Source organism: Dermacentor silvarum, chromosome 5 (assembly GCF_013339745.2).
Source record: "Dermacentor silvarum isolate Dsil-2018 chromosome 5, BIME_Dsil_1.4, whole genome shotgun sequence".
NCBI classification, from domain to species: Eukaryota; Metazoa; Arthropoda; class Arachnida; order Ixodida; family Ixodidae; genus Dermacentor; species Dermacentor silvarum.
The window spans coordinates 100511189-100530873 of record NC_051158.1 but is presented as its reverse complement, the minus strand read 5'-3'; the positions used below and the strand labels follow the sequence as shown (position 1 = coordinate 100530873).

At 46.6% G+C, this 19685-nt stretch overlaps 1 protein-coding gene across 1 annotated transcript in view; it reads right to left on the bottom strand.

The window, feature by feature from the left end:
• Positions 1–487: 487 nt before the first annotated feature.
• The window catches only part of LOC119454277 (fatty acid synthase), a 46521-nt gene continuing 27323 nt past the window's right edge, over positions 488–19685 (bottom strand). The window contains exons 8-11 of the mRNA XM_049668013.1: positions 19045–19248; positions 13886–14077; positions 5464–5680; positions 488–753 (exon numbers count right to left, since the gene is read on the bottom strand). Of these exons, the coding sequence (XP_049523970.1) occupies positions 488–753; positions 5464–5680; positions 13886–14077; positions 19045–19248 (879 nt within the window). The remainder of the gene's footprint in view (positions 754–5463; positions 5681–13885; positions 14078–19044; positions 19249–19685) is intronic.

Here is a 19685-nt window from a genome sequence, read left to right as displayed (position 1 = left end):
GTATACTCTCTCAGCAGTCATGTGATGGCGTCGGCAAACGCGGTGCACGTTCCGGCATGTGTAAATGGCTGCGTAAGACGCTGTGGCCGCTCCCCCTTACTAGAGAGTACTGCACGTTTCTAACGCGTTTGTGCTAGCGTCCCCTTAAGCGGGAGATCCGATGATTCCCTCCGGAGCTTCGCCCACTCATCATCATTCACCCCGTGGATATGCTGTGATTTTTTTTCATTTACATGAGCCCATAGAAACACGTTCAAATCATCCAAGAACTCAGTCAAAATCCCGCGTGAACGGTTCCAATAATAAACGTAGTGTTACCATATTTTACGTTACACCATAATATTTCCGAGAAAGGTCCGGTTTGGAGTTAAAATATGTATCAAAACTCACAATATTAGTTCCGCGACGTATTTCCATAATTCAAGTACAAGGCCCCTGTCTTTCTATAATCATAGATAGAGTTAAAACGCTGCATTTTAAAGCCTAGTTAACCCTTACTCTGTGAGTCAGCCTTGAGGGTAGCCTGGAAGGCTCCGTAGTACTGGTATCCACGCAGTCTCATCTCCTTATAAACGTCCGCACAGTCCATATCGTACGCAACGGTCTCTGCAGGTGCTGCCAGAGGGTCATTGAGGAGCACCGTCTCGCCTTGTTCGGCCATGCGGATCCGACCTTTGCAAACCACAGCTCGGCCCTCGGAGACTTCAAACTCGCCTGATGTAGGCATCATGCTGATCTGGAAGCGCACGCGACCTGCACACGCAAGAGTATGTTCTCGTATGACTGCAACACATTTTTACCGCTTGACTGTTCATCGCTCAGCAAGCCTTATCCCTTGTCTAAACTATTCAACGTTAGTTTTCTACGGTGCGGAAGTCTAATAAGTAAAAGAAACAAAAACAAATGCGATGTCGAATTGTCCTTGCATCAACAAAAATGTTTCTAGTTTGTGCTTAACGTCTAGAAAGCAGTAAAAATACGTTTTTCTTAGAGAAATAGCCACCCGAGACACTTATGAAGTGAAGAAAATCCTCAAACGAAGAAATTTTTGTAATATGCACTAATTACTCATGAACTCCACATTATGGATATACTCCAAAGGTATATATACTTCATATGCCTTTTGGGCCGGTTGATGCCTTATGCGTGCGTGAACAAGCCAATGATGCAAACAACAGTCACAGTTCCGTGCTATGTCGTCGTAAGCACTTTCTTCATGGTGCAACAGCTCGCTGTGTTGCAACTCTCGCAGCGTCCCGTATGCGCAGTGTTAAGCAACGTACAATAATTCAGTGTGACTTAAACCGAGGTGGCTTTAACTGGAAACACATCAGTCCAGCCGATTAAAAAATTAGGTTCCTGAGCTGATAGCAGCAATGTTTTGTCTATCAAGTTATCTGCCGCCAAGTCATAAGCTACGTTACGTGGTTCGGTTACCTTGTTACTTCATATGGTTTCGGCTCTGATTTCGTTATCTCAGAATTGGTAGGCAATACGGAGGGACAAATGTGGACTGGTCTGGCCAGAGAAAAGGAGAATTGTGTCACTCTGTATAAATCGTAATTAAATGAAAATATATGTTTCAGTGCGCAGCTCTTAGGCGTTCGTTCCTGCGGATAGGTTCGGCGTCCCTTGCAACCGATCGAACGAGCACAGTGAAAGTTCAGCGCAAACGCGGCGCTCAGCCGGGGATGAAAAAGCCACAGGCCTGCGCGGCACACGCAACACTGTCACAGCGTAAGCTGGTGGACCAGCTCAAGAGTAGCTCCAATTTGGTCACCACGCACAACATGGTCTTCGCGGCAGTCTGTTCGCCTCGTTTTGACAAAACGATCTGAACTGTACGCCTGGCGTCGACGGCGAGCTGCGGCTTGTAATGCTGTCCGCACAGCAGTCTGCTGAGTCCGATCAAGCTTTACAACTGCAACCTACATGTCGGGCACGCCGCGTTTGCAGGCACTATAACTAGATGGCGCCACCATATTGGCGGAGGCTCGGCAGCTCGTGAGCGCGTTGATTGCGCGTCTGGTCTGAATCTCATGTCGTCGTCTGCGCCTGCGCGCGCTGCGCTTGCAGGCACCTTACCTAGATGGCGCCACCAGACTGGCGGAGGCTCGGATCGTCTGCCCCTGCGCGCTCGCCTTATAGGGCATTTCCTCTGGCCGATAGCAAGCGCGTGTGTAGCCCAGTGGTACAGTATCTGGCTCCCACGCAGCGGACGCGGGCTCAATCCCGGCGGGAAACGCGTACTTTTTTCGCATTTCCGCCGTTAGAGGTTACGCGCGGCATACGCGGCCGCTGCCGGCGGCGGCATCATTGCGAACCGAAACGGCTATTGGAATGAGCCCATAACATCTTACGCTGTAAAAAAAAGTGGCGAGACCGAAGAGGCTCGAGGAGGAAAGGTGGGTGGCGCGCTCCCAGATGGCGGAAAGCGGAGCAGGCTATGACGTAACGGTGAGAAGGAAAGCCGAGTGCCGAAGGTGACCAGGCATGCGGCCTGCGCGGAAACAAAGCACTGGCGGAGGATTCGGACCCACTGCGCATGCGCTACGTCACCTGCGGGGTTGCCGCCGCTAGAGAATGGGCTACACGTAAGCCCTGTGTTTACGCTTTTTTTTAACAATGAGCGACGCAACCGGTAGAAATGCTTCTTGTGCCGCTGCTGCTTAACAACCTGCCCGAGCAGAGGAGGAGAGCCGCTGCCGAGAGCACCCTGCCTTTAGAATCAAATTCTTTGCCACAATTTATCGCGAATTCAAAACACTCAAACAGCTGCGCTCAAAATTCGCATTAAGGAGTATCGTGGTCGTCGGTGAATTTTTCAGGGCAAACTTTAGTTGTCACAGGCTCCAATCATCTTATTGAAATGTTGGGAAAAATGGTGTAGAATTCATTGGAACACATTCGAAGACAATAAGCTGCAACATAGATATCCCTGACACGAACAAAAAATGTGTTTTACTTAATTAAACCGAACCGTTACGCGAGTGGCTGACCACAGGCATAGAACGAAACGAGGAGGAACTGAAGGGACCGACTTTTGTTAGCCACAACCATAACAACCCAACAGATAATGAAATCAAGGAAATATAAGGGAAGCTACTTGTCGTTTAGCTGTATAAAGGAAACGCCAAAGTAAAACGAAACCGGACGAAAGAACAAGTTTCCGCCGATGGAAGACTATGATGTAAACAGTATTCATTCATCAGTCTTATTCGCCTGCTCTGAACGCTGAATGTAGAGCTTAATTCTGTAATTGATGAAGTATGGTTGTAGCACAAAAAACATTTGGAGGAAAGCACTGTGCATAAATTACATGTCAAAAAACATATTTTAAGAGGTTGTTTACTTCTCAGCTTTAGAGGTACACCTCGTAAAAAAGTAAGCCTGTTCGGTGGGGTTATTGCGCTGGCATCCCGTGAAATACAGTGCTGCACTAGAAAATATCGTGGAATCGATCTCACGATGACTGTCAACATTAGTGCATTAGCATTCAAGCAATGTAGCGGCTCACGGCACTGGCACTCAAAATTGATTTAGAATCTGTAAGGGTTGTTTTTATATATCTATTGCTTCGGGTTTGCTACTTATTGCACACATGAGGGTCCCGTTGTTCTAGCTCGGCAGCTGATAAGTTCCTCTTAGGTGGCATGTCCTAACTGGAAGGAAGGCGCTGCAACCGATGGCGTATATGTAGTCGTGATTGACCTCAGGGTGGGATCAACGTACAGCTGTTGTATTGAGTACTGCATGACCTCGCGAGTAACACGAGTAAAGGGCAGAGGCGTAAGTGGGGCTACGGACATCGGAAGGTTTGACCAACGGGCGACAACCCGGCTGTGCCGGTTCTAGCAAACGCGGGCGGCATAGTACACTCTCATCAGAGAGACTTATAGAGGCTTGCCTACGGTTGGAGAGACCAGGGCAGCTTACGCGAAGAGCACAGACTAAGTGAACGTGGTGTCTAGAGGTCAGTGGCTGGACGTGCGAGACGACCGGAGCCTTCCGCAAAACTGGGTATGTTGGGAAGCGTTGCTAACGGTTCCCCACATTGTCTTACCAAAATATACCGGACTACTCTATTCAAGGCTGGTGAGCATAGCCCTGATCATAGCGTCAACGACAGCGTTCTATGCTTGAGGCGACCATCATCACATCATCGGCAAGTGGCAGGTCGCATTCGCCGATAGAAATCCTCGAGTGAAACCGAGTTTTTGTACTCATTGTCACTTCTGTTGTCACGCTTGGCCAATACATTCGCTAAATAGGTGTATTTAGCTAAAGACTTCGTGCCTGTTCTGAATTTCATAGCATGTTTTATTTATTCTTAGTTACACGCTAAGCCAATATTTCTTCTCTGTTTTGTGATGTGTTTTATTTCTACAACACTGTTGTGTGTCTATAGATCGTGTCACTGTGCAATCGGCTTTCTTGTTTATTCGCACCTATGGTTAGATAGCGTGCGTGCTAACCTTTTAAGAACCTTGTCATCACAGCTGCACAATAGCCTCGCGTCTGCGCATTGCCTAGCTGTAATGCGACTCGGGATAAGCAAGGCTTGGGAGTGGCCAGTTGATAATGCATGAGTACAGTTGTTGCGTGAAAGGAAGACCGGAGCGAAGATCCCCAGACAAGGACTAGTATTGGTCTGTGTCACTGCAAGTCCTCCCTGACTTTCCCTCGCACCTCAATACTGCAGAAAGCCAGAAAGATGCCAGAAGGCGCCGCTAATGCGCAGCGAGCGCGTCTATCGTGGATGTAGCAGCTAGTGTCGTAGTGCGGACGCGTCGACATGATTTTCCCGTGTCAGCCTTCCGACAAAATAGGTAACGTAATGTAACGAGAAGTGAGGACCCCTTGCGGACACCTACACAGCTAAACTTGTCGACTGAAATCAGGTTTTCCTTTGTCGTTGATAGGTTGCAATAGGACGCGAAACAAGGTGTTGTCCAGGACTAGGAAGAACGTCTTTACTGTCCTGAGAGGGGGGTGCCTGTACGTGTCCACTTAGTCGACTGTGGAATATAGCCGCCGCTGATTGGGTAGAGCAGTGCAAGCTACCACGATGCAGGCTGCGGGCACCTGTCTCTTTCTCGCTCGTATCCCAGTCCACTGATTCAGTATTTCAGCAGCAGCTGAAATGGCCAGTCAACTAGGTGGACACATCCGGTATACACCACCACCCCACCCCCTTAAACCCTGTTCACTTATTTTCGCGCCCCCATTATACCCTTAAATACAAAATAACTAGCGCAGAAATAAGTAGTGATGCGTTATATTTGTCTTTAGTTGATTGCCTTCGAGACCTCTGGCTCATTATTCAAGCGGGCGGTGTCCCACACTGCATTGAGCAAATTGCCCGCTAAGGACTCGCATACATTTTGCAATATTCTGCTGTAAAGCTATTTCCCCAACGGCCAATTTGTTTATTTTATTTGTGGGAACTCATTTTTTGCCTACCTGTTAGAGGCAGGATCGTGAAACGCTGAATCCTCAAGTCCTCGATGATGACAGGCGTTTCGTTCATAAGTTTTCCATAGCGGCTGCACAGGAACTTCCATACAAAAACCAAGTAGCCGGTACCAGGGAATAGGAGACGTCCATCAGGCTGGTGACCGACCAAGTACTTGTCGTCGCTGTTTGCTTCGATGTCAACTTCCATAATATCTTCAAACTTCTGCAAGTGATTTCAGGATGGAATGTGTTCCGAAAATATTTAGCAGATGAATTAAAAACCCTCCATAAAATGAAACTAACTTTAGAATGACTAAGCTAACTTTGCAAACATTGCAACTACGAGCTTCTTAGCCCACCTTTGGCCTTCCCGATAGCCCGTGTTCATACTAAAAACTGATCGGCGTTATGCTAATCTACGCAAAGGTTCATTATCGCCTGATTGAATGCGTTTCACGGTGCGATTGAAGAACATCTTGAGCATTTGTACACCATGTTGGAGCGAATGTATAAATCATGCCTATCGGTCCACCCCGGAAAAATTCAACTTCTGACCAGCAAAATCAATCTTCTGGGTTTGGCTGCGCACGCATTATTCGGTCAGCTCCAAGTACTTCATTAAGGCCAAATAAGCGCTAGTCAAGTGAGCACTGATTTGGGGGCATTATTGGAACTAGTTCTTGATGTACAGCAGACCGACGCCTGCGACTTAGGCCTTGGAGAAGTCCCTTTGTAGGAATGAGCATCTCTCGTGCTACCGGTGGTATTTGCAAGCCATGAGCTCTAAAGTCCTAAACGCAATTGTTTAGTAACCTAAAAAAGTGTTAACATTTTTTTATTGAAATGATTGACAAGTTTCTGCGTGGTACTAGCCCTGTGATTAAAATGCACTGTCGAGGGCCTTGAACAAGATCCCGAACATTAACCACATGATCTACGCGGACGACATCACCATCTGGTGCCCCAGCGGATGTGAGGGTGCTTTGCAAGAGGCCACCGATGTGACGGAGCGGTATCTCATCCCCACTGGGCTAAGGTGCTCGCCCACCAAATCCGAGCTCTTGCTCTACAAGAAGAGGCCCAGAGGCGGTTCTCACCGGTCCTGGATGCCAGCAACAGAGAGCCACATTACGTTATTCACTGGTAACCGCTCCCCAGTTCCGCGGGAGGACACTATCAGGATCCTAGGAATGTTTATCGAGTCTAACGGGGCCAATGGAGCGGCCGTCAAACGCATTTGTTCCAAGACCGAAAGCGCCCTAGGACTGATCCAAAGAATTGCCAACAGGTACCGCGGAATCAGGGAGGACAATCTGATCCGAATTATCCACGCATTTGTGCTATGCCACCTGGCTTATTCGGCGGCTATGCACAGCTGGCTGGTGTCGGAGCGCAACAAGGTCAATGCCCTAATCAGAAGAATATTCAAGCTTGCCGTTGGCCTTCCCGTCCGAACGCACACAGAAGACCTCCTCAAGTTGGGCATCCACAACACGTTCGAAGAAATTGCTGAAGCCCAAGAGTTTTCTCAGTTTAACAGACTGTCCGGCACCCCAGCGGGCCGAGACATACTTGGCATGCTGGGACGTAACCCCACGGTCGTTGGTCCCGACGCTGTGAAGCTGCCCAACGACATAAGATTGAAGATTTCCATACACCAGATGCCACGCAATATGCATCCGACGTACAACGAAGGACGAAGACGAGCCAGGGGTGAAGCTCTGCTCGCCAGTGCCCGCTTGGACAAGGATCGAACATGCTTCGTAGACGCTGCTTCGTACGCTCAAGAAGAAGCCTTCTCCTCAGTGGTCATCGACTGTGATTCGAAAATCATCAGCTGTGCTACCATCTGCACTTCTAGTTCCAGCGTTGCAGAACAGATTGCAATTGCTCTTGCATTGACAGACGGTATACATGACACGATTTATTCAGACTCCAAGACCGCTATCAGGGCCTTTCAGATGGGAATGGTGGCTCCCCAGGCCCTACGTATAATCCAAAACGCCAAAGACCTCAAACATCACTCATTGGCCTGGTTCTCTGCGCACCTTGGAAACAATGAAGGTGCCTCGCTCAACCCCAACGAGGAGGCACACTCGGATGCACGAGGTTTGACTGACCGTGCGCCGGGTAATGCGTCCTCTCTAGGGCGACCCGAGATTCCCGGCTCGTACAACGAGATATGCAAACACAATTACCCATCAAGAAGACTCCTGCCTCTGCCGCACTCCTCACTGTGCAGGGCCCAGACAGTGACTCTCAGACTTCTACAAACCAGCATTTACCCAAACCCTGCAGTACTGCACACAATGTACCACGAACGGTTTCCAAGCCAGGACTGCCCCCTGTGTGGTGGTTATGCGGACTTCGAGAATGTCTTGTGGGGCTGCGCATATGCCGGTCCCCCTTTCACCCAAGAGGAAATGATGATGCTTATTAAGGCCCAGGATCAGACCACTCAAATCCTGGCAGTCCAGAGGGCCCGCGAGAGCTTCAGGTTTGACCTGATGGTCGCCGAGTGGGCCTAGCCAGGTGACGTCGAGTATACTCGCGTCTATTGTGGACCCAATAATGTTCACTCCCTCACTCACCACCAGTCATTTTCTTGGTTAAAGGTTCCGACGTACCTGGTTAGCAAGCACATTACGATATTGGCATGGACATTGGAGCGGCGCGACTGTAAAATAAATTATAAAAATGACAGCACCAACCCTGTAGGCGCTCCTCTCTCTCCCGCACCACTTTCTTTCAAAGTCACGTAGTACCCGAGTCGATTGAAATAGTTACGACAGCGCATGTAGGCATGACTAGTTTGCGCTCATCACTAAGAACAGTTATTTAGAGCACAACAGGGAGACCATATTTGTGGCAAGGCGTTTGCACTGCTGATGCCTTTTATGATTCAGCACGGCAGGCAACGCAGACACCGACTGCTACGACCCCGGAAAACACATATTATGCGACGCGGTACTGCGCAGGCTGACAACACACATCAAAGCCCATTTTACCTGGTAGTACTACGTAATCTACACAAGCCGTTCTTGAAGTACTACCAGGATAGCGCCAGGTCCGTTCCTCAGGACAGAAAGCTTACGATTATGTGTGCGGCACAGCGCCGTTGTCGGAAGTGAGGATAGACGTGCTGCGCGATGGCCGTCTATGCTTTGTTTCTGAGAAGGCGATTGTCTTCAGGAACCATGCGGGTTATCGATATCGCATTACGAAAGCAGATTGGGGCCGCTGACCTCATTCGGTGCTTTTCTGACCTCGCCCCGAAACCAGTTATCGTTGACGGTGACTGAAATCTTGATATGTGTCCGCGTGCGTCCTGTTTAGCGCTTAACCATTTGTGTGTATAAAGGCTCTCTAGCTTGACCTATTTCCCTTGCGTAACTTGAAATAACAGAAACACTCAGAGTGTTTTGTTGGAACATTCACTAGGTTTAGCTTTCCAGCGCCCCTAACGACGAACAACGCCACACATCTATCACCAAAGTGCTCACATGGTGCAGTAATGTTATTAGAAGCCGTCACACAAGCACGTTATCATCGTCAAGCAAACCTTATGGAACCGCTCATTGTAATCTGTAGTAAATGCTCGCCGCACACAGCCTGGCACACGATATGGAACTCAACATTACTAGACGTGATTTTCGCTACTCGAACTACGGTTAACAGTTCGCCCAGCTTCAGCCCCATGCAGTTCATTTGGAAATAAAGTTGCGCTTCGCACAGGTCAATTACCTGGGTTGGCCATTTCGTACAGTTAATCATTTTGCAAAGTAGGCAGGGGACATGCGGAGGTGCTTAAGGAACGCCATGCAACAGTCTCTCCAGCACCATGGAGTAGCCAAATTTGAAGAAACAAATCAATGCAACAAACTATAGCCGGCAGCCTAGCATCACAGGAAGCAAACGTAAACTTAAATGGCAAGAGCTGAAGGATCGTACAAGGCATATCAGATTAAAAAGTTTCCACAATATGTATTATTCTAAAACAGGCATAAACCACGAACAATATATCCAGGCACAGCACTACATATCTAAGTGACTGGACCAGTTTTTGAAAGTCAGGTAATTTTCTTGTAGGGCTGAAGTCTTCCGTTATTCCTTTTTTGTTAGAAGTGTTCGAGATTGGAACAGTTTGCCATCGAGCATTGTATACATCACATCAAATGATGCTTTTTTCCACGCATTCAAATAATTTCTTCATGTACCTAGTTGAGTCTGTAACCTACCTGCGGTAATGCCCTATGTGGCGCTTGCAGGTAACTAATAAATAAAAGTAAACAAGTAACACACGCGCAATGTGAGCTTCGGGGTAGCGGACCCGTTCAATCGTGCACACCCTCTCAGCTATGGCAGAGACCCAAAAAATTAGTAGCAATAAAGGCCCGCCCGGTGCCGAAATGTCTCACCAGCTCAGGCGGTATATAATGAAACCCTGAATCTCTAGGTCGTAGGCACGGCTCTCACATTGGGTTCCATATTTGCTACACCTCGCTCGTTCCCGTTCGCAGCGTAAAGCAGGAGTGACAGAGGCCACGATTAACGCTACCGGCACTCGGCTAGCAACCGTCGCCGAGCCAGCTACACAGCCTTAGTTACCTTGTGCGCAATGCACATCTTAATTGGGCTAGGCCTAATGTATAGCGCTCACTAGAATAATAACGAGAGAGTAACCAAATAAATGCAAAATAATGTACGTTTTCTTTTATCGGTTAGAAGATAGTCAAGCCAATTTGAGCTCTTGCTTTGTCCGATTATTTGCTGGAATAAAATGCTCATTTCTGTTATTCGTATTACTGTCATTATTTCTTGTAAACAGTCCGAACAATATAGCTATGATTTTGGTGTACTGTGTACTAGCAAGATATGCACGTGTAGATAAAAAAATGGCTCGCCGATCTTTTTGGCTTCAGGGACACAATGCAAGTTTGCAGCCATATAAAATAACTTTTGTATGCGCTGTGAGTGTAGCACTTTGTTTTTGCTCAACCTTGCTTGTTGCTTGTAAAGCAATATTTAGATATAAAGAATGCCAACGAGCGCTGCTTTCCATAATTTTGCTAAGAAAAAGTATGCTTACGTAACAAGATGGTAAGTTTCAATACTATTCTCTACTTCAATGCATTTGATTTCGGCGACTGTCCCACTGTGAGCACAGGTTTTCTAATTTGCCCCCTGGCACAGTGCAAAGAAGGCAGAGTGCGTAAACAACCGTGTACGTTAAACAGCCACACAGAGTCTAAATTATCTAAACTCTCCACTAATGTCTTCAATGTCCCTATTATCACAAATAACACCTGTTATTACTGCAGTGTCTCTCAAACTACGGCGTGTTCCTCACTATGAAGTGAATTTCTGAACGCTTTGTCACGATGCAATTTTCGTACAGACTACAATCCTTTATTCAAAGTGTTACTACCTTAATTGCCAATTGTCTACGTTTATCGTTTTAACAGCGAAGCTGTTTAAGGCGGTGGTTAGTCCGGCGAAGGCACGCAGGAAAACCTGGCCGAAAACCTCGCCGAGCGATGACGTCACTTCGCGCCGCCCAGCAACGCCGAGCCTCGCAACAGCTGTCTAGGTGGAGCTAAGCCGTGACGACATCGAGCGCATCGCTTCGTCCCAGCTTTGCCGAGCCATGACGTCATCAACTGAGCTCCTGCGTAGCCGTGCCGAGCGTTGCCATATCTGCGGAGGTGGAGCTAAACCGTGACGTCACTGCGCGGATTCCCATAAAGGCATAACCGCATGCACGCGATATTCAAGCGACAGCGACAAGCGACGCGACAGGCACACCCTGTCGCGCTGTCGTGTCGCGGCGTGGAGCAACCACATGAACGCGACATTGCGAAAAAGAGTAGCGACGGATTTACATTGTTGTGCGAATAAATGTTATCTTGCGCGCGTAAATAAATCTCAATTTTATCAAAATTTCAATGTTTTATCTAGACCTAGCTAAAATATGCTATCATCCCCAGTGAAAATCCGTCCCATGCATCCCCAGTGGAACTTCGTCCCATGCCGCCAGCGTAAGGTGCCGTGGCGCCATCTGTTGAGTAAAACTTAAAACACTTTCTCGGCTCTCGGTGGCGTCTCAGGCCTAACAGCGTCAAAACAAAACAACCGATCTCAATAATAACGACAAGAGAGCGCCGATACTTGGTCTTCAGCTAGTGATGAGGTGAAGCAATGACTGATTGTACTATTTATTTTTTGGTGTCACAGCAGAGAGCAAGTTGCAACAGCGAATTCAGATCCAAGCGGGCAGACTGATTGCTGCCATGTTGTTGTGCAATCGCTGTCCCCAGCGGATGTCGTCGCACTGACTTCCGGGCGACAAGCGATATTTTCTGGCTGGCCAGAAACCGGCGACACGACCAGCGACAGCGACGGATAGCCCTCTGCGACGGCAAAACCTGTCGCTCGTCGCCGTCGCTTGTCGCTGTCGCTCGAAAATGGCGTGCATGCGGTTGCGTCTTTATGACTTCGCGTCGCCGCGGCGGCGACAGAATGCCCCGCGTCTTCGTTCCGAGCACATCGCTGTGAAGATGGAGCGACCGAAGAAGTGCGTTACTCCCGAACAAGAGGAAGCGTGGTGCGAAAGCCGCCGTGCCGCTACTCGAGAGCGGATGAGACGACTTCGGGCCAACGCCGACTATCGCGCCGATGAAGCGACGGCGATTTGCAGTAGATTCGTAGTTACGAGCTCGTGTTCGCGAGCAAAAGCGTGTGTGAAACGAGAAGCGTCGACAAAACGTGCCGGGCCTGCGACTTAGCCGATCCGATATAAAGCTACATGGGATGGACAGCTTCGCTGTTTGCGCAGTCTTCGCACCACTAGTGTGAAGCTGCACCCATATTTGTGCCCTGCTCGTACCAGACCCGTATAGGAAAATCGTACGTTACATTCGCCGACTTCTATATATGGGGCTGCAGTAAGCAAGGTAAGTATAGGCCATACACACAAAAAAAGGCCAGTGTCGGCCCCAAGGGCGAAACACTGGCTGCGATGGCAAGCTTTTAGCGCTGGGCTTGAACTTCTCCGACGGTGTTCTAATTACACGCTGGTCTCACGAACGCGGTCGCGGCGTACGCAGGTTCACCGAAATTTCTGGCACCATAAAAAGCTTTAACACGCCGTGTAGGGCTGTAATGACACCGCACAGGTGCTAATATGGTTTCCGTAAAAAGCCACGACAGCAAAATTACATCATTTTCATGTTTTAGCACTGATATTGTTTTACGCTTGCAGTATTTAATAATCGGAGAAGAGTTTATACGTTTTCCGTAAAATGCCGTGACAGTAAGATTACATGATTTTCACGTTTTAGCACTGATATTGTTTTACGCTTTCAGTATTTAATAGTCGGAGAAGAGTTAATACGTTTTCCGTAAAAAGCCGCGACAGTAAAATTACAACATTTCATGTTTAACACTGATATTGTTTTACGCTTTCATTATTTAATAGTCGGAGAAAAGCTAAGATAAACGGCATGCGCTGTAAATGTTATGTTTCGTAACATTTCTTTGTGGGCTGCCATTCTCAAAATCATGAGGAGTAATTTAAGCAAGAACGGACCGGATATGTGCTAATTTATTGGTTGAACAGTTTAGTAATATAACCCGCATATGTGGCATGGGTAAGAATATAACGTAAATACACTTGAATATCTGCCGAGCCCTACGGCGATGCCGTCACCTATGGCGAACATTCGCTTGAAGGTCCATATAATTACTATCTCAATAATATATAGCGCCGGAACAGACAAACCAGCATTGAACGCTCACAACGCATGCATCCGCTTCATGCATCCGTTGTTTCTAAGCACAACTGATAAAACAATCTCGGCTGCTCTGTAACTTGCCAGCCAAGATTAGTATCCAAGTTCTCCTGTGGACCTCACGGAAATAATTGCCGCCAGTTTTTTTATTTAGATAGTTTGTCGCCATGGCAGCCTTCGAGACCTATCGCCATCAGGAAGAAAATGCATGACATAACACTCTGCTAGAGACACCCATGGCCTAAGAGGCGGCTGTGGATTTTTCTTTGTTCTCGCAAGAGACACGTCTTCAATTTCGATAACAAAGCTAGTTTTCACTAATGATGTATTGTAATGGCGTTGAAAATCCAGTGTGAAATAATTCCTATAGATCTAGGTGAGTGCTCTAGTTTAGCCAGTAAGATTGATATCTATGTAACTGCCGTGTTACGCACTACATTTTCAATAACTCCAAAATATGTCACAAGAACGAAAAAACTGGCAATTTTTCATACTGATAGAAAGCGACAAAAAGAAGATGAATTTAACACTACATCTCGTACTATGTGTCCCCATGCATGAGACTCAAATACCTTTTCTGGCGAAGGAAAATCATTCCAATGAGAGACATCCCAGCTTTGGGAGTGATCCCAGCTGACCAAGTGGCCGATGTTGGGCGTACCGCGGGGCAGGGGCCACGGAACTGGAGGATAGAGCACGGACAAGTCCATCTCGACTCCAAGAGTGTGAAGTTTTCCCAGCGAGCTCAGAAAATACTGTAGGTTGTCAGCGTCACGTTTCATGAGGCCCAGGCAACTAGCGTCAGGGCCTACAGCACGTCGCAGGATCGCCTGTGATGAGTTGAAGGGCATTTTGGCGTAATATATTTTTGTAACTCTTAATTACGTGGTCAAACACTATCGGTAGCGCGTTTAATCCTATATGCAAAGGTTTCTCTCTCTTCAACAGTATATAGAAAGTTGACAGTGGAACCCGACTAAAATGTTTCTTCTTCCTGTGAATTTCGAAGCCATGAAAACTATTACGAAAGAGTTATTTTTTTATAACGTAGTTCTTACACCGAACTAACAGCATTTCGCTGATCTATCAAAATAACTAGTGTTATCAGATATGCTAAATGATCGCCGACTTCACTAAATAATATCTCTCACTTTGAAAATCCAACAGGATGCATTTCAGAAAAATTGCCGCCCAGTATACTTTTTGAATCGTGTTTGATTGAATAGTAAATTTCAAATGATATAGAATGTGAATGCTAAAAAATATGGGCGTAAAATCTTGACTCCAATACCAGATATTTTCTAACGTGCGAACGAAGTGTAATATAAAGATAGCCGCTAGTTTGTCTTGCTTTATAATATTTATATATATATATATATATATATATATATATATGTAATGCCATTCTAAACTGACGAGTTCATCAATATGAAACGACTACCTTTAATTATCGTTGTGGTATCTCACAATCCCACTAGTTCAACAAGAGAATATGCCGTCACCAGAATCACCTTGAGTGTGGCGCTCGCGGAAGGAGGTGATACTGTGCAGTAGCACATAATGGAAACTTGATTCCACTGACTTGCCAAGTGGCAGATCGCGTCGTAAATCAATGTAGTAAATTGCTTCGGTAGGCTCCTTAAACTCAGCCATCGTTGATTATTGATTGGAAGATGGTTTATAAGTTATTGGCCCCATGCGTTCGCGCAGTGAGTTACCACTGGCAGACATCACTTAGTTTTCTTATTTAGTTCTTATTTTTCTTATTTATGTATATGGTGCTGCTACGGAACAACCGCGCCTCTCTTGCAGTAGAATCACTGAATCTGTCATCAGAGTTTGGCATTTTCCCATCAACACAGCAATAAATATTCTAGAGCAATCATATGATGAGAACCGAATACACAGTACACCACGTGCATAATATACAGAATTGAATTCTCGAATCGAATACGTAACGAATAGCACAGCCTATTTAATTGATATTCTGTTTAGACAAGAAATAGCGAACGGAAACTCTGAAAGTGAAGACTTAAATCGTGAAAGTACGTCTCCCACCACGCGTCGCAGTCAAGCAGGGAATGTCGTTACTTTGGCGCTTTAATAGTTTTCAAGGCAGATTAAGAAACGCGTTATTGATTGCATAGATATTTGTCAAGACACATCATTAGCTGCACTAGCGAAAGTTCACAATCAAGGCGTCATAACAAAGCACAATCTAGGTGGTGAACTCTGTTTCATTTTTAGGTGTTACACTTCGCCCAGATCAATCCTATTTCTTCTTACCAGATTCTCCTTTACATTCACTTTCTTTTAAAGACAAAAAAAGAAAAAAAAAATAACCGCTGCAGTATGAAAAACGCGTCAACCTGCTTGAAGTTCTTGCGCGTACAAGAAGAGAATGCTGAAGTTTGCCTCGCCAGCACATCGCTATTTGACTGTCCAGCCAGCGTCCACTGTGTTTTTCGCCAGTATATTAGCTGTTCATTATGAGCTGCGCATAACACTATATAGCTTTAACCTTCACAAAGCTCACATAGAGGACTCATACGGGGATAGTCACAAACCTCGCAGTGATGTAATCAGCCCACTTTTATGTGTGCCGCTTCGCGCCCATCGGTATGTATTGTAATGAGGGAACAGTAGCTTTATCAAGGACGCCCATTATTCAATCTCGATTGACTGCGGTCAGCCCAATGGCGTAATGTATCGGAAAACTGGGAGCACAACAACGTTTGTCTATTTTTCTACTGTAGTCAGCAAGACCTCGTGTTTAATATTATTTCACAAGAACAATGACAGCAGTTGCCTTTTTGCTTGTGTTCAAGAGAGACGCGATTACTTGTAAGTTAAGGCGCCAGTCACAAGGTGCTTATGACTGGATCGTGAACACGTAGACCGTATTTCAGTAGCAATGTCCTCTTTGGGTACTCACAGAATAAGCAAGTATGAAAAACTCTGAAGCGGCGAGTACGGAACAGGAAAGAGATGCGCTCGAAGATAGCACACACGGTGTAAGAATAAGGAGAGGTGCTGACACTCTCCCCCCAACGCGCGCGGAAGCGCCGCTCGCTCGCGTCCAGATTATGTTCGGCTTGGTTGCAGCTGGTTCGACGCCGTCGTAGAGGGCGCTGCGGTATGCGGTCCCAGCCTCGGCGGCAAGGCGCGTGCTGCCGCTGCTTCGTCTTCCTGCTTGCATGTGCGGTTGCGCTGTTTTGAAGCACGATTTTTGTTCGCGTTCTTTTCATGAGCTTGTGCTTGGGTATTGTCGCCACGGGCCCTCGACGAAGGTGGCAGCGGCCTTCTGAGGGGCGTTTGAAATGGATAGAAAGTGCTTCGTTCCGAACTGCAATTCTGGATACCTGACTTGTGCGGAGCGTGTGCCTTTATTCAAAGCGCCGTCCGACAGCGGTCGTCTAGTGCAGTCTCGCCGTGCAAATCTGAGGGCAGACCGAACTCTAACGCGCCTACCGACCACGTCTGCACAGCCATTTTTCAGAGGATACGATATCGATGGCATATTGTCACGACGTCGAAAGCTCGAGGGACAAACGAAGCGCATTTGTCGGCAGAGGCAGTAACAAGAACGGACGGTTTTAAAATAGCGCGCGCTAGTCACTGCTGCTTCTTCTTCTTGCTATGTTTTTCATAAGTGCCGATGTGTCTTATGCCGTCGTCATCGCCGCGCTAGACAGGTGGCAATATTACGCGGAGCGCTCGATAGAAGGATTCCCATCTTATTTCCAAACTGTCCAAAGAACCTCACACGGTCAAATAAACCTCGAAAGCCGCTGCGGAAGAGAGAACCTCCTGTGTGCCGCAGTAGTTTGTGCAAATTTTGCTGCATGTAAAAGATATATACTGGGTGATTTACTTTCATGTACCAAGATTGGAAAATATGTAAATGTCACGTATCTGGACAGAACCAAGGTAATGTTGTCTGCCGTCGCTTGGAGATACTCAGATTATTTTTTTATTCCGCTTAATTACATAATTATTTTCATAATTGATTAATCAACTCTTTTAATGCTATAATTGGATAAAAAGTATGAACAAGAGAATTGTACAGCAGCGTGGAAAACTCCCAGTATAACTTTCTGTTGCTAAATACGTGATACATAAAAGTGTTTTCCGAGCGTGAACGAAACCCGCGAATACAGCAATATTACCGCGCGACTGGCCGCTCGAGGCACTTTGGGTGTATTCGTGAGCTTCTTTCATGCTCGGAAAACACTTCTACGTAGCGCGTATTGAGCAATACAAAGCTGTATCGGGAGTCTTTGATGTCGCTCTACAATTTTCTCTTTGACACTTTTAATCTAATTATAATAATTGAGAAGTTGATCAATAAATACGACTAATTATCTAGTTAGGCGAAATGTAAAAAATAACCGAGTATCTCCAAGGGACGGCAACAACATTACTATGGTTCTGTCCAGCTACGTGACATTTGCACATTTTGAAATATTTGTGCACCCTGTAAAATAGTGATGTTTTCTGTGCAGATGTGTGCCTGATTTTCAAATTTGTTCCATCCTGGCTACTGGATTTTTTTACAATGCGCGTGCGGTGTATATTACACGCTTGCATGTTTTTATACATTTTTACATTGTGGGAGTGTATGAGACCGCAAGCTTCTGGGATGGTTATCACCTATTAAAATTATCGAGCTGCTTCATGCACAAGTTTTTTCGTATTGTGTCTATGCAAAAAAAAGGTCTATAGGATTATTGTGTGGTGGGTGTAAGTGTATTTGTGGACAGGCTGTAGCATGCATTGTCAAACACGCTTACATTGGCACATTCTCATATGCAATTTAAGAAAAAAGAAAGTTACCTCTTCCTTTTTAGATCCTGCAAGAGTCACTCAGTCCTCAATGGACGAAAGCCCAATGAATAATATACATGGTCTATGTTAAGTGGAATTGGAATAAAAAAGGCATTTGCTCAGATTTTCATCAGTGAACTGTGGTAGTGATGCTCTAATTCAAGATAGACGCCTGCCTTCGTCCCGCCTAATAAATTCCCATTTGAAAGAGTTTTTACATAGCTGATGTGCATTCTCATCTTAAGTTCTAGCCATGAACAGCCACTTTGCTCTAGTGCATTGCATATCGGAAGCTTGCGCCGTTTCATTTCTTAATTTATATCGCGGCCACATTGAATTCGCGCAACGATGATTGAACGGTTTTCTGAGTGTGAATGGAAGCAGCGATAAGCATGAAATACATTTTCTGGTGCAGTCACTGTTTTCTTCTGATCGAGGGGTAGCACGTGGGCTAACACATTCATTTTTTTATGCTTGGATGAACGGCTAGACCGGACGAAACAAATTGCGCGCGCGAGGGTAACTTCAGTGGGCTTTGAGTGCTGCCCGATTGATTCGTGTTCACGTCATCCACGCCCTGCACAAGGAACCTTCATGTTAGCGAAGCCTGGTACACTTATCACTTTAATGTGAAATAACGATTTTTTTCGCGCTTTGAGATTTACTCACTCCACTACGAACGAAAATTTAGTGGAGGCAGAGGAATGCCAAGCCGCCGGCGCCGCTAAGCTGGGACCGCTGGCCACGGCGCCCTCTATCTGCTCGCAGCCGAGCTACTCGGTGTGCCCGCGCGCGGCCGAACATAATCTGGACGCTCGCTCGCGCGCAGTGTCAACACCTAAATATTCTTCCACCGTGATAGCACAGCACCATCTGGACAATCGCCTTTTCACCGAATGTACGCTACCGTCTCTTTGCGCGTAACTACGAACCGCGGTGAATGCAGCGATCGTTGCCGCATCCCACTCACTTGCAAAAGGCAGTGTGGTCCGATCTCCAGCAAGATGGCGTCCTTGGGAGCATGCTTGAGGGCATCCCGGAAGAGCACGGGCTTCAAGAAATTGTTGGTGTAGTACTCAGCAGAACAGAGCTGCGAGCCAGGTTCGTGCCAACGGCTCTCTGGCACCGATGTGCTGATCCAGCGCTTGCTGCGTGGCTTAGGGTGGGGTATCGCCTGCTCGATAGCCAAATTTAGCAACGAATGGATTTCAGGATTGCCAATTGGCTTCTAGACTTTCTCTAATTTAGGTTTTTGTTATGTCTAATAATATGCAATTAGAATATAACTGCAACCGGCCGCTTTCTGAGCAGACGATTTTAGAATGCCGACTGATACGGTCTTCACAGCAGAAGGCGACAAGAGCGCTACTGAAGTTCCTCCGGTCAAGCGACCTGTTTGACTGTGACCCTCCTGAGTTCCTTTGTGTGTGTGTTTTTTTTTTTCTTTTTTTTATCTCCCTCTCAAGGTGTGTGCATTTTTCTTTATCTTTCTGTCTCCCCTTACCCCTTCCACGGTGTATGGTAGCAAACTGGATATTTACTTTCGGGTTAACCTCCCTGCCTTTCGCATCTCATTTATCTCTCTCTCTCTCTCTATAACTGCAATGAAAG